This window comes from Lissotriton vulgaris, chromosome 7 (genome assembly GCF_964263255.1).
Source record: "Lissotriton vulgaris chromosome 7, aLisVul1.2, whole genome shotgun sequence".
Classification (NCBI taxonomy): Eukaryota; Metazoa; Chordata; class Amphibia; order Caudata; family Salamandridae; genus Lissotriton; species Lissotriton vulgaris.
The window spans coordinates 102,523,454-102,548,413 of record NC_141695.1 but is presented as its reverse complement, the minus strand read 5'-3'; the positions used below and the strand labels follow the sequence as shown (position 1 = coordinate 102,548,413).

Below are 24,960 nucleotides of genomic sequence, written 5' to 3'. Positions count from 1 at the left end.
TCAGTGGAGATTGGGTTCCAACTATTAAGGATGTTCAATGGGGGTGAAGGTCCTGCAGAAGATTGGGTGGGTTGGTCTCCGGGTCGGTTGTCGAAGCTGTTATGGATGTCTGCGATTTTGTTGTGGAAGAACGAAGCTAGGGAGTCGCAGAGGGCTTGAGAGGGGGTGATGTCGTTGGAGTTGGCTGAGGGGTTGGTTAATTCTTTGACGATGTTGAATAATTCCTTGCTGTTGTGGGCGTTGTTATCTAGTCGGTCTTTGAATGCGGCTTTCTTGGCAGACCGGATTAGTTGGTGGTGTATGCGGGTGGCGTTTTTGAAGGCGTCTCTGGTGCTGGTGTTTGGGTCTTTTTTCCAGGCCTTCTCGAGGGTGCGACAGAGTTTCTTCGATTTCTTAAGATCATCGTTGAACCAGGAGGCGTTTTTGCTGCCTAGTTTGATTTGACGTTTTTTCAGCGGTGCTAGGATGTCGGCGCTGTTGGATAGCCATTGGGCGAGGTTAGTAGCTGCTTGGTCGGGGTTTGAGGAGTGGGCAGGGGGGTTTTGAAGAAGCGATGAGGAGATCTGGTCGGTGGTGATTTTGTTCCAGTTTCTTCGCAGAGAAGGTTGAGGATGGTTGTGAGTTGTGGTCTTATTGTAGATAAAGTGTACGCAGCTGTGGTCCGTCCAATGGAGAGCTGTGGTGTGACTGAAGGAGACATGTTTGCTGGAGGTGAAGATAGGGTCGAGTGTGTGACCTGCGATGTGGTTGGGCGTAGTGACAAGTTGTTTGAGTCCGAGGTTGGTGAGATTGTCCAGAAGGGAGGTGGCGTTGCTGTCGTTGCTCTTTTCCAGGTGAAAGTTGAGGTCTCCCAGTAGAATGTATTCCTCGGAGGGGAGGGCGTGTGGGGTGATAAAGTCAGTGATATCGTCGCTGAATTGTGCACGGGGTCCTGGTGGCCTGTAGAGGAGGGTGCCTCTGAGAGTGGTCTTGGGGTCGGTGTGGATCTGGAAGTGAAGGTGTTCGGCCTTGGCAAGGTTGACGTCTGAGCTGGTAGAGATGCGGATGGAGTTCTTATGGACGATGGCGATGCCTCCTCCTGTTTGGTCGGTGCGGTCCTTACGAATGATCTTGTATCCTTCCGGGATGGCAATGGTGATGTCTGGGGCTGAGGAGGCGTTCATCCATGTTTCAGTTAGGAAGGCGACGTCGGGAGAAATGGTGTCTAGTAAGTTCCAGAGGTCGATGGCGTGTCTGTGGACTGAGCGGGTGTTGAGCAGGATGCATTTTAGGTGGTTGGAGTCAGATATCTGTTTTGTGTTCGTGGAGGTTTTCTTTGTGCCGTTGAACTTGCAGGAGTAGCATGTGAAGGGTCCTTTGGTGTGTCTAGGAGCGGCTTGGGCGCAGTTGGGGAGTCGGCCTGGGTTAAGGGCTAGGAGGGTGGTGGCATCGTAAGTAAAGCGGGAGGGGTGGGAGGTACGGGGGCCAGGGGGTCTGGCGCTGGGCGCGGGCTTGGCGCGGACGGGCGTAGACAGGCTTACCTTTGGCGCACCTTTGGCGCAACTGGGGCGCGACCGCTGCGCGTGAACGCTGCCCGATTGTCCAGCTGTCATAAATGGAGGATGGAGGGGGGCGGAGCGTGGGCGGGGCGGCTGGGAGGCGGGAGCGTGGGGGGAGGGACGGGCTGAAGGCACAACCAAATGGCGATCGGTTAAAATACACAACACACAGGCTAACACGCCGATATTGGGCACAAGGAAGACAATAATAGTAATGGAAATGTTAAGTTTAAATTAAATACTCCCGTGGGCACTGCTGAGCACACAGGCACCAAATCCGGGTTAAAATTAGCAAAGTTAGACACTCGGCACAATCAGTCAATAAAACAGCAGCAGTGCGAGGCGCTTGAGGAGGAGAGCAGCGCTACAATTACTCGGCACAATCAGTCAATAAAACAGCAGCAGTGCAAGGCGCTTGAGGAGGAGAGCAGCGCTACGATACCAGAAGCTGCAGGAGGCGAGGGGGAGCAACCGCTGAGTCCGGAGACAGGCTGTAAATCTTGAACCTCTGAGGTTTCGGACTCCAGATTGGTTTGTTGTTCTTCTTTCTTGAGAAAGAACTCTTCTTCTTGCTCCTCAAACGGTTTGGGTGTCACTGGGGGCTCTAGTTCCTCAACGCCCGTCTCCTTTTCCGCTGATTTTTTCAGCAGTATCTTGAACTGCTTCAAGCTTTTGCTGAATTCCTTCTTACATTGTAAGATTCCAGACATTTCGGCTTTCAGTCGTTTCTTTTTCTTCTGGATCTCCGAAGCGTTCATTTCGGCGTCAAGACTTTCTGATTAGAAGGTGTGATACAACTTGAAGGAGAAGAGGATAGTGAGGGGGAGAAAGTGACAAAAACACAGTAGGTTAGTAGAAAGAAGACAGGGAAGGAGGGTATTGGGACTGGAGGAGAGGGCATGACCGGAGATAGAAACAAGTCTTGAAAGGAGATTTTTGTGACACCCTGGTCCTTGCTGTTCATTAAGGAGATGTGAAAGACCCAAGAAGGTGCAGTAGTCATGTACTCCCAATGCTTTGATGATTTATACAGATAACCTTTGAAATGGTTAAAGAAAGGGGGGCATAGACTGAATGCTGTGGGAGGTCTTGTGAGGGATGCCCTGAGGTTCAGCCTCAAGTATTATTTTTTGCTTCCCTTGACACAGAAGAAGCCTACTGTAGAATTAAGTTGTAAACACGGGATTCCTATAAATGTATTTACTAATCTGATCAACACTGTTTTGAAGATGTTTATAAAAAGTGAATTTTGCCAATGACTTTTCATTGCCATCATGTACTTTACCTGCTTGGTTTCATCAATTGGTGTTTACAGTACACGTGTTTAACAGCACAAATATATTTATGTACCATTGGCAGCCTTCATTACAGAATTTTACGTACAAAATAACCAACTCACTTGGCCCAACTGCTCTTCCCAACCCCCTTTGACAAGAGTCCATAGGGCTAGTATGAAAAAGAGGTTATGACCTCTAAGACTGGACAAGCTACACCAGCAGTAAGACATATTTAATGATCCACTTTAGTATACAATTGAAGCGAGTGGGGTAGATTAATGAGGTTTGGCAGAGAACCGCTTTTGGATGATAGTATAAGACTAAAGTAATGGAAGATACATGGACTATACTTATGCTGTCTTGACATTAGCAATTCTGTTCAGTGCTGATACATATCAATTGCATCAATAGGAAATGTATGTGCTATAATAAGAGTCGATCACTTGCTTATGTACAAGAACAAAGACTTTGGCCTACGCCATGGTGTCTATTCCTCTGGTAGCAAGTACCTATATTCACAAATCAGCAATCCATTCTCTTACACTCTTCTTGCTAGTGAATAACCCAAACCTTGGTTAAGTGCATCATGGTACAGCACTCTCATCCGACAAGTCAACTGCAACAGTTAGCACCCACCAACCTTATTTTGGAGAAACCATTGGAAAATTTCCCTTTCGAGAAAAAGTTAACAGGAGACACAAACTAAGAGTGAAGGAAATGAGAGGCAGAAAGAGCTTAAGAAACAAGCAAGAAGAGAAAGAGTGTGCATAGGAGGGTGGAAGCATGTGCAGAGACTCTTTCACAAAAGTGGGCAAGTCAACAAATTAACAGTTCGAGCCGACCCAGAGCAGAGCCATGGGTCTGGCTTGTCTCTTACAGCCACTGTACGAGCACCACAGCACCACTCTGCACTACCACAGCATCATTCAGCACCACCACAGCACCACCACATTATCACTCAGCACCACCACATTATCACTCAGCACCACCACATTATCACTCAGCACCACCACAGCACCAGTCAGCACCACCACAGCACCAGTCAGCACCACCACAGCATCACTCAGCACCACCACAGCACCACCACAGCACAACCACAGCACCACTCAGTACCACCACAGCATCACTCAGCACCACCGCAGCTCCACCGCAGCTCCACTCAGCACCACCACAGCTCCACTCAGCACCACCACAGCTCCACTCAGCACCACCACAGCTCCACTCAGCACCACCACAGCTCCACTCAGCAGCACCACAGCTCCACTCAGCAGCACCACAGCTCCACCACAGCTCCACTCAGCACCACCACAGCTCCACTCAGCACCACCACAGCTCCACTCAGCACCAGCACCACCACAGCTCCACTCAGCACCAGCACCACCACAGCTCCACTCAGCACCAGCACCACCACAGCTCCACTCAGCACCACCACAGCTCCACTCAGCACCACCACAGCTCCACTCAGCACCACCACAGCTCCACTCAGCACCACCACAGCTCCACTCAGCACCACCACAGCTCCACTCAGCACCACCACAGCACAACCACAGCATCACTCAGCGCAACCACAGCATCACTCAGCGCAACCACAGCATCACTCAGCGCAACCACAGCATCACTCAGCGCAACCACAGCATCACTCAGCGCAACCACAGCATCACTGGTTCAAATTTTCCCTCAATGTTTCAAGCTTTACTACAAATGTCACAAAAAGTTGTTAATATTTCACTTCTGTTCTTGGATTTTCGTCACAATGAAATACACTGAACATTATCTTCACAAAAGCTATTTCCAAAAGTTTAAGCTATTGCCATTATAAATTACAATAACTTATTTGAATATTAATTATTTAAAAAAATTAAAAGCCATTGTTATTTGTAATAGCAATACATGTAAGTCACGTAAATACAACACATATTGCATTACAAATGCTATTGGTGTCACAATTGCGAAAGTTATAACTAATGGCATTGTAAATGACAAAGCTATTAATTTCGCAATTTTCAAATCCAACACATAAATAAACAAATTGTCATTTACAATACTAATAGCTCAAACTTTTCTAATGCGAGACCTATTGCATTGCAAATGCTTGTTTGTATTTGTAGGAGTGAGCTTGGAGTATGTTAGAGGCAAAGGGCCTATGTATTGAAAATGAGCTCAGAGCAGCCAATGGGCGCACATTGTCTGATAAAATGGGAAAATAAACTTTCGACAATGGAAATAGAGCAAGTAATATTGACTATTTACTCGTCCCCTTGAAGATGTGGTCTACTCTCGTTGATATGAAGGTAGTGACTCGTATTGAGAGCGACCACAATCCTCTGACCGCAATATTTAATCTGTGTACACACAAAGTGGTAAATTCTCATGAGGGGAATACCCCTCCAGATTCAGTTCTGGCAAATGATGAGCGCCATCTCAAATGGGGCCAAGTTGCAGATCTACAGGATATTATTGATAATCTTGAGGAAGATCTGGCAGGGGCCCTGGAGGCTATTGAGGCAGCCACCCTGAATGGATCTTCAACTCCCTGCGCATGCTCCGCAAGATCTTCAGATGGATCCCCACCGAAACCAGGAAGACCGTCACCCAGGCACTCGTCACCAGCCGACCGGACTATGGGAACACCCTCTACGCCGGAACCAAAGCCAAACTTCAAAAAAGACTCCAATGCATCCAGAACACCTCTGCACGACTCATCCTCGACATCCCCCGACACAGCCACATCACCGGACACCTGAGAGACCTACACTGGCTCACCGTCAGCAAAAGAATCACGTTCAGACTCCTCACCCACACACACAAGGCTCTCCACGACCTGGGCCCCAAGTACCTTAACGACCGCATGACCTTCTACACGCCCACCCGCCAGCTACGATCGACCAGCCACGCACTCGCCACCGTACCACGCATCCGCAGAGCCACCGCCCGAGGAAGATCCTTCTCCTACCTGGCAGCCAAGACTTGGAACTCCCTCCCCACCCACCTTCGGCGAAACCAAGACCATCTCTCCTTCAGGAAGCAGCTCAAGACCTGGCTGTTCGAGCAGTAACTTACCCCTCCCCCAGCGCCTTGAGACCCTCCCGGGTGAGTAGTGCGCTATACAAATGCCGTGATTGATTGATTGATTGATTGATTGATCTCCCCTTAATCTTCTGTTGGAGGTACATAATGTTTTTTTTTACCAAACTAAAAACATATTTTTGCAAACCTAGCTCAGTAAAAGAAGGTGCACAAACTAAAAAACCTGAGAGATGGTATGATGGTTCTTGCCGCCAAGCCAGGGTTGAGCTGGGTCAAGCCTTAAAATCCAAATATATGTGTACTATAAAACAGGCCCGAGTAAACTATAAGTCTAAGCGATATAAAGCTAAAAGGGAATGGGAAGAGGGCATGTGGCAGGATCTAAAAGTGGCGTGTAATGCAAAGAATGCCCAACTTTTTTGTGACATTTTTAAATGGGACAGGGGAGGGCCCCGTGAAAACCCCCAAAATAATGTCGCCCGAAATTCATGGGTTGACTATTTTAAGCCCTAATATGCTAATAGCACTTCGGAAAAAGTGGAGGTTCTTTTGTTCATACCTTTTATGAGGAGCCTGCTTTTAATTTAGGGGAAGTGGATAGGGCTTTGTACCTACAGAGGGTCGTGCTACTGGCATGGATTGTGTTCCTGCAGATTTATTTCTAAGTAACAGAGGGCGATGGCGGGTCTACATCTTGTATGTGGCTAATGCCTTAGCCCAAGGTATGGATGTACCTAAATCCTGGAAAGGGGCCGAAATAGTGCCGGTGTTTAAGAAGGGGGACAAGTCGCTTGCAGCCAATTATAGACCAATAAGTCTAATTGACTGCATACAAAAAAATCATGGGATGGCTGGTTTTGGGCAAAATCCAGACCTGGATGGATAATGACAATATTTTGAGTCACCTCCAGGCTGGCTTCCGCCCAAAAACAAGTACCATAGACCAGTCCTTCCGGTTTATAATGTTATACTGGCATACCATGGTCCTGGAAAAGGGTACTTTGTTTGCCGTCTTCGTTGATTTAAAAGCGGCCTTCGATCTAGGCCCACAAAATACATTATGGGAAGTTCTTGCGGGGCAGGGGATGCCACCTGAATTTGTGAGTCTGATCGTCCGCTTACATGAGGGTACGTTCGCCCGGGTCCAGTGGGGTCGCCAGGGGGAAGTTACGGAATCCTTCCCTGTAGAGCGGGGAGTGCGGCAGGGGTGCGTCATGACACCGACCCGGTTCTCGCTCTTTGTGAACGGGGTTGCAGATTTTCTCTCCCTGGTCCCGACCGATGCCCCTGCATTGTGTGGTGAGCGGGTTCTGATCCTCATGTTTGCGGACGATACCCTCATTATTTCAAAAACACCCAGTGGGCTTCAACAAGCGCTGCGGCGCTATGAAGACTTTTGTATCGATAGGGGCCTGGAAATAGACACGGCAAAAACTAAGTTTATGGTCCTTACGGGCCGTAAAGCACATGGGACTACCAGGCCCTATAAAGGGACCATAAATATGAATGGCTCCCCATTGGAGCATGTAGATGTCTTCACTTATCTGGGGTAACTCTCCAGAAAGATCTGGGGTGGTCTAGACAAATAGACATTGTAGTCTTAAAACACCGACAGCAGGCAGGCATCCTTTTGAAAAAATTCTCTTCTTCATTGACAAAGCCCATTAGCCCTCTATTAGAAGTATATGGGATGAAGGTCCTAAGTTCTGCCCTTTATGGTGCCGAACTTTGGGGTTTTGAAGATCTTGGGGAAATTGACGCTAGCAGAAAATGAATTTCTACGAAAAGCTGCTAGCGTTCCCGTAAGTACCCCGCTAACACCCTTAATGTGGGACCTTGGGAAAAAAGCGGTGCAGGACCTCAACCTTTTGCGGCCCCTACTTTATTGGCGCAGCCTATGGACCACAGAAGAACTAAGCCACTATGCTCAGGGCCTGAGGGAGATAATGAACAAGGACTACTCCCGAAAAATACAATGGTTAAAGGCCATTCAGTCTCGACTTTTTAAATTGGGAATGAGGGAATTGTGGGAAGATCCGGAAAATGCTTTTTTCCCCTCCAAAACTCTTCTTAAAAAAAAAGTACTGGGAGATGGTGATTACAGAAGAGAGGTTAGAGGGTCTCTCCCGGCACCGGACAGGTCGTTTCATGGATATTAAGGCCCACCCGATCCTGGAGCCCTATTGGGATATAATTGGGAAACAGCTGGATCGTAAGCTCTATTTTCAGCTGAGAGTGGGCACCCTCCCAGTAAGGTCTTTTACAGCAAATTGGGCAGGAAAAAATGGTAATGACAGATGTCCAAAGTGTGGGGAGGAACAAGAGTCTATAACAGTAAAGTGAACAGCTTCCCTTGGGTAAGTAACTGTATAGGGATGCCCAAAAATTGAGCTTGGACACAAAGCTTCACTAAGCAAAAGCATAAACAATAAGAGTTTTGTATATAAAATATAGAAATTTTATTCAAACATACAATAAAAACATATTAAAAATCATTGTTCTTGCATAAAAAAGACCCTTTGCATCAATTAAAAAAACAACTCATTCACAATTTATACATGTAAACAAATGTTTGTACTGAAATCTAACAGATGATAAAAACCTTCTATGTATCAAACCACTACCCAAGGGAAGCTGTTCACTTTACTGTTTAAAGGTACCCCATTCCCCTGGGCTACAAGGGGTCTCTCTCCCTCTTTTCTACAAGAGTCTATAACAAATTTCCTCTTCTTCTGTCCCATGTACACTGCCCCCAGATCGATGTGGATTAAACCTATATGTAAATTGCTTGGGATACATAGGCACGAGGAGGCTCTTAGAATTTTATGTACTGACCCAACCCCTACAATTGCTGTTGCTGTGGCTAAGTTCCTAAAATGGGCTTGGGTAATTCGTGCAAAACAAATAGCGACAGACATATGATGATCTAGCCTTAGCTGTGAGTTCCTGTGTTATTTACCCCTGAAAGAATTGTATATTGATCAGATTGATTTTAAATATGCAAGTTGATATTCGTCAATAGTCTATTGTAGTTTAATTCCTTTTTTAATATTTATTGTATGAATTTTAATGGATTTTAAAATATTGTTTTTTCTATGTACACTTTTATGACTTAAATTGTCGAATAAAGTTTGTGAATGAATGAAGAAACAGGAGCGCTGTTGACAGTTCAAGGTTAACAAGACTCTTTAAGAAACAAACTGAACACCACAATTTCCTAGTTCTTACCAGTTCCTCCTGGGTGTCAATCAGAGCCAGGGAGGAGTTCAGTGCAGCGCACGAGTCTGCGGCCTCCGTCCAGTTACCGTAACCTTCTGAGAAATAGAAACACTTGTTGCGGTACCAGATCCAGTCATTGCCACAAGGGGGCAGCACTTCACAGGCTTTTACATCCTTTACTGCGCTGCTTTGTACACACTTGGTCTGTATCTGCTGCTTAGTGCTCTGGTTAATGTTTAGACCTGTTAAAGCAGAAATTGAACTAAAAATCAGAACTCGCAACTAGAATTATCTGTAAGAAGAATCACACAATACAAGGAGCACCGCTAATGAACGTGTGACGTTTCAAATGACAGATGCTTGAACTGTGATGAGGAAGGGAGCCATGCACCTCGTAGGGGACAGGCTGCTACTGTGTAACACTCAGAAACAAGGTCTATCTACGGACATAAGGGTAGACTTCTCCCGGGTAACAGTCGGGACATAAGGACAATTTACTATTTGTCACACTCAGGACAGAGTTATCCCTGGTCACAGTCTGCTGTCCTTCTCTCAAGACACCAAAGCAGGATGCTACTGGGATGATACTCAGGACACAAGTGAACGCTGACACTTGGTTACAAAGGCTCAGGAAACAATGGCACATGGCTATAGCGGGCAAACAGAATGCTGGTGTCAAATATCATACGCTAAATATTGCTTACAAATATATTGGCCATTAATAGGAAGTTTTCTCAAAATGGGACAATATTTTCACAAATTATATAATTAGGATATGATATTTATGTCAGATGGCATTGTGATACAGCACTGGGAACTGGGTGGAACACATCTCAGAAATCTAGGACGTGGGGCTAAACCAAAGTGAATGTGGTTACTGTGCTGAAACCCTCAAGAAACAATGGGAGACTGTTAGTGAAGTGACATCAGGTCACAAGGGCAGACTTCTAGTGAAGTGAAATCAGGACACAAGGGCAGACTGCTAGTGAAGTGAAATCAGGACACAAGGGCAGACTGCTAGTGAAGTGAAATCAGGACACAAGGGCAGACTTCTAGTGAAGTGAAATCAGGACACAAGGGCAGACTGCTAGTGAAGTGAAATCAGGACACAAGGGCAGGCTACTAGTGAAGTGACATCAAGGCACAAGGGCAGGCTACTAGTGAAGTGACATCAGGTCACAAGGGCAGACTGCTAGTGAAGTGAAATCTGGACACAAGGGCCGACTGCTACTGAAGTGAAATCAGGACACAAGGGCAGACTGGTAGTGAACTGAAATCAGGACACGAGAGCAGGCTGCTAGTGAAGTTAAATCAGGACACGAGGGCCGACTGCTAGTGAAGCGAAATCAGGACACAAGGGCCGACTGCTAGTGAAGTGAAATCAGGACACGAGGGCCGACTGCTAGTGAAGTTAAATCAGGACACGAGGGCCGACTGCTAGTGAAGCGAAATCAGGACACAAGGGCCGACTGCTAGTGAAGTGAAATCAGGACACGAGGGCCGACTGCTAGTGAAGTGAAATCAGGACACAAGGGCCGACTGCTAGTGAAGCGAAATCAGGACACAAGGGCAGACTTCTAGTGAAGTGAAATCAGGACACAAGGGCAGACTGCTAGTGAAGTGAAATCAGGACACAAGGGCAGACTGCTAGTGAAGTGAAATTTAGGGCACAAGGGCAGGCTACTAGTGAAGTGACATCAAGGCACAAGGGCAGGCTACTAGTGAAGTGACATCAGGTCACAAGGGCAGACTGCTAGTGAAGTGAAATCTGGACACAAGGGCCGACTGCTACTGAAGTGAAATCAGGACACAAGGGCAGACTGGTAGTGAACTGAAATCAGGACACGAGAGCAGGCTGCTAGTGAAGTTAAATCAGGACACGAGGGCCGACTGCTAGTGAAGCGAAATCAGGACACAAGGGCCGACTGCTAGTGAAGTGAAATCAGGACACGAGGGCCGACTGCTAGTGAAGTGAAATCAGGACACAAGGGCCGACTGCTAGTGAAGTGAAATCAGGACACGAGGGCCGACTGCTAGTGAACTGAAATCAGGACACAAGGGCAGACTGGTAGTGAACTGAAATCAGGACACGAGAGCGGACTGCTAGTGAAGTGAAATAGGGAGTGAAGTGAAATCGGGACACAAGGGCAGGCTACTAGTGAACAGAAATAAGGGCACATGGGCAGACTGCTAGTAAAGTGGAACAATCAGACACAGGTGCGCACTCATGGTTCTAGCGGACTAGGAGTCAAGCAAGCTACTGGATGGTGCCCATAAATAAATCAATATGTATTTACACAGCGCTGTCATACACAAATAAGGATAACCAGGTTGCCGGGCTCAGTCGAAAAGCCAGGTCTTGAGTCTCATCCTGAATTCCGCCGGAGAGGGTGATGCCTGGAGAGAACATTTCCCAAATGTAACAACTAAGATTAGGTTAGTGGGTTGAGCACCTACTGCAGAGTTCTGTGGATCCTAAAAGTCACATATTAGAGCATATCACAGGTGCAACTCGACTATTGAGGCATCTATGTTTGAAAAAATGAATTCCTTTGTGCTGGGTAAGAACAGTAAAAGTCCTAAACACTAAAATACAAGAGTGTTTGTATTCTGTGCTACTAAAGCCTTTTACTGTTAGATAGAAGCATCCCGAGGGGATAGAATGATCATTAGCTCATATTAAAAGTAAACACGCCTCAGTTGTATTTCATTGTGGAATTCACTGTACCACCGTTTAAGTCTTCAGTGAAGGAAAAACACAGAACTATTAATGAAATCGCAGTCATAAGTGTTAGGGTGCCTCCGACAATACATGTACTATAGTATGTCTGTCTACTTCTTTACCCCGAAGTCCTGCTTTAAGCAAGTCCAGGTGTCGGTGAACATATGCTGCATGTGTGCGTTTTTTTTTTTGGGAGGGAGGTGTAAGGTCAAGGGTCAGCGTGAATGCAGTGCATGTTCATTATTTTCCAAAACTCACTGCCTGTTCTTGTAATACATAAATTCTCATTATTGATAGAAAAGCAAATACAACAAAGAACATTGTACATATTCTTTAATCCGATTAATAAAAAAAATAATCGGACTTCATTAAATCACAGATACAAAGAAGGTCAATATGACAAGACAATCAAATGTCAACTTAAAGAATTTCACATGTAGCTGTAAACAGCAGGGGCGAAAATGTAAAAATCATGAGTTCTACTGGGCCTACCCATCAAACTGATGTAGGAAGGTGTGGATGGGATAGGACATTCAATTTGTTTTGAAAAGGGGGTAATACACCAGGAGTCAGAGTACACATGGGTTGGTGTAACAAAAGGAGGTGTGTGGTCCACTCTTAGCAGATGCTCCTCATGGACACTCCCTCAGTAGCCTGAAGACCGATGAGGAATCTGAGTTGTCTGGTCCCAAGACTGCATTAGTGAAGCAGTACTGTTATTTTACAGTCTATTTGCAATTCTAGTATTACCTTATTGTCTCAACAATATGCAGTAGAACATCTGTATTCGCATTGTGTTTCACTTTGTGTAAATTGTGTAAAGAAGGGGGATGTGGTATCTAGGATACCTGGGGATTCTACTATAGAACATGGGGAGGACGGTAGTGTCAGTTGCTAGAGACTTCTGCGCTATACCGTTGCTACCGGTCTGTTCCCCAATAAACCATAATACTTACCTTAACTAGTGTACAGCGTCTTCATACAGAAGGGGCATTGATTTTTTTAAGGATCAGGTCACTTAAGTGTGTTTTACATTAGGTACAAACACTGTCTCTCATCAACAGGACCATGACCTCAGGAGTCCTATATAGGCGGGGCCAGTAAAAAGACGTGCTTTATTGTCATTTAAAGGCCGTGCTCAATGAATTGTATCCAAGTTGGTTTCCTTTAAATATTTACAAATATCCTCTAGGTGTGATGTTTATTCAAATGAAAAGGCCTGCAATGGCCACTAAGTTTTACATGTCCTCCATCAAAGATAGGTGTCTGCTATGGGAGAAACACATGAACTAAAAAGACTGCAACTCACCTCCGATGCTTACGAGGATACCCGCTATAACGAAGAGCAAAACAGCTGCCAGCATCAGGTACTTGGTTATTCCGTTCCGCACACTTTTCGGAAAGACTGTCAAACTGTGGCCTACAAAAGAAACAAAGATGCCCATACAGGTTATGCAACGCAAAAGTCTGAATACTTTTAGCCAATGATTCGGTGTTTTTAGCGGTGTATTATAAAGACTTATATTTTATTGTCCACAGTAGATCTTCAACAACAAAAAACAAAGACACAAGAAGATGTCTTGATGCAATTAAAAAACACACAGGCAAAAACATTACTTCTCGCAGAGGCTGCTCCCAGAACCAGCGCCGTGCCCTCCCGGACAAACTAGTGGGAGCCGGTTTCGGTTTTGGGGCGCAGAAGGACAAAGAGCCAAGCTAAAATAGCCCTCGGGCCCTCCCCCGCGGAGGCCGGCGAAGTGGCGCCGACATCACCGGCCAATGGGGGCCAGGGCAGGATACGAACCCCCCAATGGAAAGGGGGCCTACCTGGAGTAGAAGGCGAGTGGGGGGGCACATAAGCGCTGCTCCCCCAGGAAAGCTCTTATCTTCATGGAGCATGGGGGCAACACCAGGCGTCGGAGCCCAATCTTGTCCCACCCACACCTAAGGAACAGCAATGTCGCAGGGCTGAGGAAGAGGCAAGGCGTGGCAAATAACTACGCTGATATTGGTTGGTACGGAGGCACACCGGAGGGCGGTGTGCCAGAATAGGTCCACTCACCTTCAGATGCCTCAGGGCTGGGTAAGTTGGCCTAAGGACAGGTGTGTAGGACCACTCACTCTGGGATGCCTCACGGCTGGGTAACTTAGGCCTACCAAAGGGGGGGGGTCGCAAGCAGAGACGGCTCTCGCAGCCCAGCCCCCGCCGGACGGCAGGGCACAACAAAGTCGGACAAGGTAGCGAGGTGGTCTAACTCCAGGACAGAAGCTACTCCCTTCCCGAGCAAATGGGGCGCAAAAAACCCAACCTATTAAATAAAACGACCCAGAAGGGCCAAGAGACAATACCAAAGAAGTTTGGTTATGACATAACAGGCAAAGATGCAAAGTATATACATGTTTCCTTATATTCCTAATAAACTGCGGCCAACAAATGACCACCACAAGACAAACGTGTACGTTGGCTTTACTTGCTATGCTAAGGAATACAGTATGGAGGTATACGACATGCATGTGGGAGTGGGGCAGAGTGCAGGGGTTATGAAAAATGTTCGGCGCTGTGGCCTAGAACTGCGTCTAGCGAGACAGATTTTGACCCAGAACTTTCTCTTTCCTATTCTTCGGGCTAAAGATTGCAAAGCTCTTTAAATGGCCACATTTTCTGCCAATAATGCGTAATTGAACGATTAAGTGAATTATATTGCGCGAGTATCACATGTAACAAGCTCAGCTGTTTCAAGTTATAACAGATTATTGTATTTGAGATTTACACACGTATATGCTTCATTATTTTCACTGACGTCATTTAATATACGATTTAGAAAAGGGGGTGGTGATGAACAGAGTGTCTGAGTTAAACAGACCACTCTTACCCAGTCCAAAGATCAGGGCTTGATCCATCACCGTTATTTATCTCACTGCCCCATCCCAGCTCAGAACCTGGCTATATGCAAATCAGTCTGTCCCTGGCCCAGTGCATCATGGGAACAGGGCAGACTAAACTACCAAGCCAATTCTTCACCAGAAAGGAGACAAGCTACCGGGGACCGGTTTCTGGCATTTCAGCCTTCTTCGGCCCGGCTTGCTTGAATCCTCATGGAGCAGTGAGAAAGGGACTCATGCCTGAGTATACCCTGCCACACCTATAGTGGCCAAAAACGATTTAGAAAAGGGGGTGGTGATGAACAGAGTGTCTGAGTTAATCTCTTGACTGGGTGAGAGCTTTCTGCTTAATTCAGAGACTCTGTCCCTCACCACCCCTTGTTGTAAATATTTTTGTCCACCCTAAGCGTGGAAGGGTAATCTCAGATGTGAGACCCTTGCTCATTGCACCATCAGGATTCAAGCAAACCGGGCCGAAGACGGCTGTAATGCCAGAAACCGGTCCCCGGGAGCTTGTTTCCTTCCCAGTGTAAGAATTGGCTTTTGTAGTTTGGTTTGCCCTGTTCCCATCATGCACTGGGACAGGAACATACTAATTTGCATACAGCCAGGTTCTGAAACTGGGATGGTGCAGTGAGCTAAAAAACGGTGTTGGATCTAGCCCTGATCTCTTGACTGGGTGAGAGCTTTCTGCTTAATTCAGAGACTCTGTCCCTCACCACCCCTTGTTGTAAATATGTCATTTAATATACATCAAAATACCACAGGGCGGATATTTTCATTCTAAATGAAACTTGTAGTCAATCCTTGATAAAATGGCATTTCTAAAATATTGTGACTTGAGCTACACGTGGAAGCGCAAAATCCTCAAACCACAATAAACATGGATAATGATGCGTGATCATCAGGAGAAAGAGCCAGTACGGATAGATGGACAGCGAGGAACGAACCTTGGTGTGAGTGTGACTACCAGGGTTCCCGAGGCCTTTCTCCATGGGGCTCTGATGATCCTTTATTAAGTTAACTAAGTGACCTATGAATGTTGGGTGGAGACAAGCGTTATACCCACTGCACATTGGTATATACTATAGAATGGGTATATGCTTATAAAAGATCCAACATCCATCCTGATGAATGCCATGGAGTCAGTTGAGGCGCTAGGCAGAAACATGTTGACATCATAGTGAGGTTAGGGTATTAATTCCGTTACTCCACACCTAATTTTTAATACCAAGTGGTACTCTACATATTAAAAACCAGACTGGGTTATCACATTATTTTTATTTATTTCACAGATGCTAGGCTAAAAACAAGTGCCTCCCTAATCTCAGGGTGTAGGCCCGCTCTTAATCAAACCAAAGTTTTTGGAGAGCAACCACAGCATCGAAACCGCCCTCATCGCCGCCACCGATGACATCAGGACCCTGCTAGACAATGGAGAAACAGTGGCCCTCATCCTCCTGGACCTGTCAGCCGCCTTCGACACAGTCTGCCACCGCACTCTATGAAGTTCAAGTTCAAAGATTTGTATAGCGCACTACTCACCCAGAGGGTCTCAAGGCGCTTGAGGGAGGGGGGAGCTTTACTTATCGAATATCCAAGTTTTTAGTTGCTTTCTGAAGGAGAGGTGGTTCTGTGTAAGGCGGAGGTGGGTGGGGAGATAATTCCAGGTTTGGCCGCTAAGTAGGAGAAGGATCTTCCCCCATGGTGGATTTATGGATGCGCGGAATTGCGGCGAGGGCTTGATTGGACGATCGTAGTTGGCGGGGGGGGCGTAGAAGGACAGTCGCGTGTTGAGGCATTCGGGTCCTAGATTATAGAGGGCTTTGTGTGCGTGGGTGAGGAGACAGAACGTTATTCTCTTGTTGACGGGGAGCCAATGGAGGTCTTTCAGGTGGCCGGAAATGTGAGCTTGCCGGGGGATGTCCAATATGAGTCTGGCTGAGGCGTTTTGGATACGTTGGAGTTTTTTCTGTAGTTTGACTGTCGTTCCGGTGTAGAGGGTGTTTCCGTAATCCAGTCGGCTGGTGACCAGTGCGTGGGTGACCGTCTTTCTTGTTTCGGTGGGGATCCAACTGAAGATTTTTTTGAGCATGCGAAGTATGTTGAAGCATGATGATGAGACGGCGTTGGCTTGTCTGGTCATCGAGAGGGAGGAGTCCAGGATGAAGCCCAGGTTACGTGCGTGATCTGTAGGTATGGGTGCGGTTCCCAGGGCCGGTGGCCACCATGAGTCGTCCCAGGCAGAGGGGGATGACCCTAGGATGAGGACTTCCGTTTTGTCCGAGTTTAGTTTTAAACGGCTGTTCTTCATCCACTCGGCTACTTCTTTCATTCCTTCGTGTAGGTTGGTTTTAGCGGTTTTTGGGTCTTTGGTGAGGGAGAGGATCAGCTGGGTGTCGTCTGCGTAGGAGATGATGTTGAGGTTTTGTTGGCGCGCGATGGATGCGAGTGGACTCATGTATACGTTGAAGAGGGTGTGACTGAGTGATGATCCTTGTGGTACGCCGCAGATGACTTCAGTGGCCTCTGATCTAAAAGGGGGCAGGCGGACTCTTTGGGTTCTTCCCGCAAGGAACGAGATGATCCAGTCCAATGCTTTCCCTTGTATTCCGACGTTGATGAGGCGTTGTATGAGGGTGCTATGACAGACTGTGCCGAAGGCTGCGGAGAGGTCAGGTAGGATGAGGGCGGCTGTTTCTCTGTTGTCCAGTAGAGTTCGAATGTCGTCTGTTGCTGCGATGAGGGCGGTTTCGGTGCTGTGTTTGGCTCGGAAGCCGGACTGTGAGGGGTCGAGGGATTTGTTGGATTCAAGGAAGGCGGCGAGCTGACTATAGACGGCCTTCTCAATTACTTTGGCAGGGAATGGGAGGAGCGAGATGGGGCGGTAGTTCTTAAGTTCAGTGGGGTCTGCTGTGGGTTTCTTCAGAAGGGCGCTGAGTTCGGCATGTTTCCAGCTTTCCGGGAAGGTAGCGGAGTTGAAGGAGCAGTTGATGACATCGCGGAGGTGGGGTGCGATGATGGAGTCTGCTTTGTTGAAAATGTGGTGGGGACATGGGTCGGTTGGCGATTCTGAGTGGATGGAGTTCATCAGGCGGATGGTGTCTTCGGTGGTGATTGGGTTCCAGGCGCAAAGGTTGTTAGAGTGCGGTTTTGGTTCGGAGGTGGGTGGAGTAGACTGGTCTTCGGACTGGTTTTCATAGCTGTTATGTATGTCGGCGATTTTGTTGTGGAAGAATGCGGATAGAGTCGCAGAGGTCTTGGGAGGGAGTGATGTCGTTGGTGCCGGCGGTGGGGTTGGTAAATTCTTTGACGATGTTGAATAGTTCCTTGCTGTTTTGGGCGTTGTCGTCAAGTCGATCCTTGAATGCTGATTTCTTGGTGGATCGGATCAGTTGGTGTTTGCGGGTGGCGTTCTTGAAGGTGGCCAGGTTGTCAGTGGTTGGGTTTTTTCTCCAGGCTTTCTCGAGAGTATGACAGAACTTCTTGGATTTCTTAAGGTCATCGTTGAACCAGGGGGCTTTTTTGCTACCTTGCTTGATTAGATGGTTTTTCAAGGGTGCTAGTTCGTCAGCGCTGTGGGTGATCCATTGTGTGAGGTTGGTGGCTGCTTGGTTTGGGTCCGATGATTTGGCAGGAGGGTTTTGGTGAAGTGATATGAAGAGCTGGTCGGTGGTGATTTTGTTCCAATTTCTTCGAGGAATAGGTTGTGGGGGGTTGTGGGTCGTGGTCTTTTTGTAGTGTAAGTGAACGCAGCTGTGGTCCGTCCAATGGAGAGCTGTGGTGTGATCAAAGGAGATGTGCTTGCTGGAGGTGAAGATGGGGTCGAGCGTGTGTCTGGCAAAGTGGGTGGGGGTGTCAACAAGTTGTTTGAGTCCGAGATTGGCCAGGTTGTCCAGAAGGGTGGTGGTGTTGCTGTCGTTTTTTTTTTCCAGGTGGAAGTTGAGGTCTCCCAGTAGAATGTAGTTCTCGGAGGTGAGGGCATGTGGGCTGATGAAGTCAGTGATGTCTTCGCTGAATTGTGTGCGGGGTCCTGGTGGTCTGTAGATGAGGGTGCCTCAGTGTGGTCTTGGGGTCGGTGTGGATCTGGAAGTGAAGGTGTTCGGCGGTAGCGAGGTTATCGTCGGAACTGGTCGTGATGCGGATGGTGTTCTTATGGACGATGGCGATGCCTCCTCCTGTTTGGTTGGTGCGATCTTTTCGGATGATCTTGTAGGCGTCCGGGATGGCTATGGCGATGTCGGGCGCTGATGAGGCGTTCATCCAGGTTTCTGTAAGGAAGGCGACGTCCGGCGATGTTGTGTCGAGTAGGTTCCAGAGTTCAATGGAGTGTCTGTGGACCGAGCGGGTGTTGAGCAGGATGCACTTGAGGTGGTTAGTGTCGGAGCTCTGTTTGGAGTTTGTGGATTTGATGGGGGTCTTGATGCAGTCGAACTTGCAGGAGTGGCAGGTGAAAGGTCCATGGGTGTGTCCTGGGGCAGCTTGGTAGCATTGTGGAGTGCGGCCGGGGTTAAGGGCTGAGAGGGTTGCGGCGTCGTATGTTATGCGGGTGGAATGGGTTTTGCTGGGGCCAGGGGGGTCTGGCCCTGGGCGCGGTCCGGGCCCGGTCCAGGCGCGGACGGGCGTAGACAGGCTTACCTTTGGCGCCCCTTCGGCGCGCATGGGGCGTGACCGCTGCGCGCAAATGCATCTGTCATAAGAGGATGGTGGAGGGGGGGCGGAGCGAGGGAGGAGCAGCTGGGAGGCGGGAGCGGGGTGGAGAGCCGGGCTGGGAGGCACAATAACAACAACAAAATGGCAGCAAGCCAAAAAGTGAAGCAGGACGAGTTTGGGGCACAGCCTCAGCAAACGCGAACAAATGGGCAAGCAGTACTGGCACAATCAGGCACCAACAGCGCAATCAGGCTAGCGAGCAGCACACAATGCAAAATAAATTAAATAAATAACAATCTACTAGTCCAGCGCCAGGAAAACTCTACAGTCAGGCACAAATAGATAGGCGGTCTGGCAGTATAGCGCTACGATGGTAGTTTAGGCAGGCACAAATAGTTCCGCGGTCTGGCAATGTAGCGCTACGATACCACAGGTAGGAGAGAAGGCCCTGGACTGGACCACATCCTTCCTCTCCGGCAGAACACAGAGCGTCCCCCTCCCCCCCCTTCCACTCAAATGCCACCAAGATCATCTGCGGCGTACCCCAGTGCTTATCTCTCAGTCCAACGCTGTTCAACATCTACATGAAGAAGAAAAACAACACAGGGTCCTGGCTCTGAACCAGTAAGGCTAAGCCCAATGTAATAAAAGAACCCAATTGCCAATACTGGACTTTACTTTCTATTTGTTGGTATAGCCTTTATGAATCAAACATACCGGTCCATTTTATTGATTACGTCACTAGTTTATTTATTCATTTATTTCACTAGTGGAACTTTTTTTACTTTTTAAACATATCACAAATTTTTTGTGCATGTATAATCAGATATAAAACAATACACTTCATAACATCAAAATTTCAATATACATTATCATTACAAAATTGCAACACAAGGAGGACTGTTGGCAAGAGGATACCCAAAGAAACTGTTAAAAACCTCTTTTACCCCTTCGCTGCTAGGCCTTTTCCCTCTCCTGTGCTAAAGCTTTTTTTGGCGTTTTGTGGTAGTGCGCGCTTAGGCCCTTGTAACTTTTTGACCACATAAGGTATCCACGCCAAATTTGCGTCCTTTTCTTCCAACATCATGTTGATTCTAAAGGCGCCCAGGGTTTGTGGATTCCCTTGGAGGGGTCCCAGAAATTAACCAAATATAGTGATTTTTTTGTTTTTTTCAGAAAAATGGGAAAAACGGACTGCAAAGGAAAGCCTCTGGGGTTTTCCCTGAAAATGTTATAAAAAAAGGGTTTGTGGGGCTGAAATCTCCATTTTCTCAGCTTTTAGGGAATGGCAGTCTTTTGTCAGAGAACCGACATTTTTCACACAGTTTTGGCATTTTTCTGGGACATAGCCTATTTTTGCTATTTTTAGAGCTTTCCACCTCCTTCCAGTTAATGGTAGAAATGAGTTTGAAAGCAATAATGTATCCTGGATAGCTGTACATTTTCGAAAAGTAGACAAAATTCTGAATTCAGAAAGGGGTCATTTGTCTAAATCCATGAAGGTTTCTTTACAGAAACTAACAGTTAAATATTGGAATAATTGAAAATTTGTTGAAAAAAAACAGCCTTTTGTCTCGAAGTTTTCACCTATAACTTTTTATAATTTTGACAGCTCTTGAAAAGCAATATACAGTTACATCCGTTAGACCTTCCTGGTTGTGGGGATATATAGGACTTGTAGTTTCACCAAGAACCCGACGAACCCAGATCCAAAAACTGAGCAGCAACTTGCAATGGTATTTTTTTATTTACTGGGTATAGAGCACTTTGTCTTGGAAAATGTATACATGGAAAAATCTGTATGAAAGACACCTAGGTATTTCTGAATTGGGTACAAATTATAGAGTTCAGAAACAGTATATAATTGCTAATTTTCAAAATTGGGAATACTCATACTAGCATGAGAATTATTGGTCATTTTTCAAAAATATTCTTTTTTACACAATGTCTTTCATTGAAAGGGAGAAATGCATGAAAGCTCAATTGGTAATAGTTGATTTACAAATCTGAATTACCCCAAGTCTCCCGATAAAAACGGTACCTCACTTGTGTGGGTCGGCCTTGTGCCTGTGACAGGAAACGGCGCAAAGTGCAACGAGGTCACACCTAAATTTTGCAGTTACAAATTGACCCTTTTTTGGCAAAGTGCCTACCTGTAGTTTTTGCACCCTAGCTCTGCCGGCACCTAGGGAAACCTAGCAAACCTATACATTTTTGGAAAGTAGACACCCAGGGGAATTCAGGATGGGGTGACTCGACTGCCTACCACCAGGTTTTGTTACCCAGAAACCCTTGCAAAGCTAAGAATTTGACAAAAAAAACACATTTTCCTCACATTTCTGTGGTGGAAAGTTCTGGAATCTGCGTGGATCAACAAATTTCCACCCACCCAGCGTTCCCCCAGGTCTCCCGAAAAAAATGGTACCTCACTTGCGTGGGTAGGCATAGTGGCTGCGACACGAAACAGCGCAAAACGCAACGTGGTAGCACCTCAATTTCCCAGTGAAATCTTGCGCTCTTTGGACAAAGAGACTACCTTTTGTTTTTGAGCTCTAGCTCTGCCAGCACCTAGGGAAACCTAGCAAACCTATACATTTTTGAAAAGTAGACACCCAGGGGAATTCAGGATGGGGTGACTCGTCTGCCTACCACCAGGTTTTGTTACCCAGAATCCCTTGCAAAGCTAAAAATTTGACACAAAAAAAAAAACACTTTTTCCTCACATTTCTGTGGTGGAAAGTTCTGGAATCTGCGTGGATCAACAAATTTCCACCAACCCAGCGTTCCCCCAGGTCTCCTGAAAAAAATGGTACCTCACTTGCGTGGGTAGGCATAGTGGCTGCGACATGAAACAGCGCAAAACGCAACATGGTCGCGCCTCAATTTCCCAGTGAAATCTTGCACTTTTTGGACAAAAAGACTACCTGGATGTCTAAATGCATGTCAATACCACCAGCTTTTGCAAGAGGGGTTACCTGGGTTTTTGGCCCCGTGCTAGACGGCCATCTAGGGAAACCTACCAAACCCACACATTTCTGAAAAGTAAACACCCGGGGGCTTCCAAGGAGGTATGGCTTGTGTGGATCCTCCAACGTTCCTTTACCCAGAATCCCTTGCAAACCTCAATTTTTGCTGAAAAAAATCCGTTTTTTCACACTTTTTTTGTGTGGGAAAGCGTGGCGTCACTGGGCTCACACAAATTTCCTCCCACCCAGCGTTCCCCCAGGTCTCCCGATAAAAATGGTACCTCACTTGCGTGGGTAGGCATAGTGGCTGCAACAGGAAAAGGTCCAAATCGTACGGTGGAGAAATTACAATAACCAATAGCAACATTACCTTCTTTTCTGGGGGGGTGGGACTGAGTTTTTGGACCGGGGCTCGGCGGCCATCTTTGGAAACTACCAAACCCAAACAGTTCTGAAAACTACACACCCGGGGGAGTCCAGGGAGGTATGGCATGCGTGGGTCCCCCAATGTTTTCCTACCCAGATATCCCTGCAAACCATAAATTTAGGTTAAAAAACAGTTTTCCATACATTTTTGCGTGGGATCTCCGTGTCGGCAGGGTGCCCCAAAGCAGAACAGGCCAAAAATGAATTTAGAAAAAAGTAGTATGTAAGTTTTACAAGTTAAGCCCCCCTGCCTTAGTCACAGGCCTATGGCCCACCCACCGCCAGCCGCGGACCCATCACATTACAACACTCACACCAGCAGACAGCGCCATTCAAGGGCCCATCACTTACGTATCTGCCACAGCAACTACACAAAATGATGGACTGCGTAGAGTGTCACTCAACTAGCAGTGTGTGTAGTGACCAACAGAAAGTTAGTACTCGCACACCGCCAGCCGAGCGCCAGTCCACCCACACCACCATCCAAGCACCAGACCATGCACACCGCCAGCCAAACACCACTCAGCGCACACCGACAGCCAAGTACCACTCCACACACACCGCCAGCCAAGCACCACTCCGTGCACAGACAGGAAAGTACCACTCTACGCACACCATCCAGCCAAGCGCCACTCCACACACACCGCCAGCCAAGCACCACTTCGTGCACAGACAGCCAAGTACCACTCAACGCACACCACCAGCCAAGCGCGACTCCACACACACCGCCAGCCAAGCACCACTCCACGCACACTGCAAGCCAAGCGCCACTCCACGCACACCGCCAGCCAAGCACCACTCCACGCACACCGCCAGCCAAGCACCACTCCACGCACACCGCCAGCCAAGCACCACTCCACGCACACCATCCAGCCAAGCGCCACTCCACACACACCGCCAGCCAAGCACCACTCCGTGCACAGACAGCCAAGTACCACTCCACGCACACCATCCAGCCAAGCGCCACTCCACACACACCGCCAGCCAAGCACCACTCCGTGCACAGACAGCCAAGTACCACTCAACGCACACCACCAGCCAAGCGCCACTCCACACACGCCGCCAGCCAAGCGCCACTCCACACACGCCGCCAGCCAAGCACCACTCAACGCACACTGCAAGCCAAGCGCCACTCCACGCACACCGCCAGCCAAGCACCACTCCATGCACACCGCCAGCCAAGCACCACTCCACGCACACCGCGAGCCAAGCACCACTCCACGCATAGATAGCCAAGTACCCCTCCACGCACACCGCCAGCCAAATACCACTCAGCGCACACACCGACAGCCAAGTACCACTCCACACACACCGCCAGCCAAGCACCACTCCGTGCACAGACAGCAAAGTACCACTCCACGCACACCATCCAGCCTAGCGCCACTCCACACTCTGAGGTTCCGTGATGATTGTAAGTGGTGTTTTCGACTCGCACGAATATGGTCGAGTCTGGTATCTATGAACCGCAAATGACGAGTTTAGTAAGTGTGCGCAGTTTCGCTGTGCTAACTTAAACCGTTCGTTTATTATGTGGGTTTTTCATCTGTACCCACGGGTTCCATCTTAGATACGGCATCCATTTTGTCTCTTGCCCTCAAGTAGCCAGCGAACGGACAATGTCCGCTTCGCGACCCTGGGACTCCCAAGATATTTGCGGAAGACACATGTCCTTTGTAAGTGTCTTTATGACGAGGGGGATGATACTGTAAGGCAGATGGCCCCGCTCGAGGCTCATCTCGCCGTGCCGGTTTATTGTCTCAGCCGTGCATCTCATTAGGCACGTCCCTTTGATGCCTGTATCTTGTGTTTCCCGATACCTCCCCTTTTACACCCTTTCCGATCTCCCCACTGTCTCCATCTTCCTCTGCACCTGTCTTTGTTCCTATTTCGATCTGTTTTACTGCCGATTGGAATGCACTAATATTGGGAAGATGGGTTTTTACAGTTGGGAACCGCCAAATGTTTCCGCACTTATGTTCCGGACCTTATGTGTATCAAAGTGACCAAAGCGACCCCTCTGGGGGATAATTGTGGGAACCGGGTTGTAAACCTTTGTGTACCATGTTGTCCTATGGGTAAAAACTGTATAAAAGGAGCGATCCACAGAACCAATTTGAAGCAGTCTCCCCAAGTTGCACGAGTTGTACTTGTCGTGATTTCTGTGTTCCCTGCAGTAAATAAACCTTGAATCTTTGACGCCGAAGGAAGTGTCCCGTGTCTCTGTCATTCGTACGCCGGAGCAGGTTACC

The 24,960-nt window shown here is 47.6% G+C and overlaps 1 protein-coding gene across 1 annotated transcript in view; it reads right to left on the bottom strand.

The window, feature by feature from the left end:
* The window catches only part of LOC147700911 (uncharacterized), a 140,834-nt gene that overhangs the window by 98,464 nt on the left and 17,410 nt on the right, over positions 1–24,960 (bottom strand). Inside the window, exons 2-3 of the mRNA XM_086929768.1 lie at positions 13,093–13,203; positions 9,071–9,303 (exon numbers count right to left, since the gene is read on the bottom strand). Coding sequence (XP_086785894.1) covers positions 9,071–9,303; positions 13,093–13,203 — 344 coding nt within the window. The remainder of the gene's footprint in view (positions 1–9,070; positions 9,304–13,092; positions 13,204–24,960) is intronic.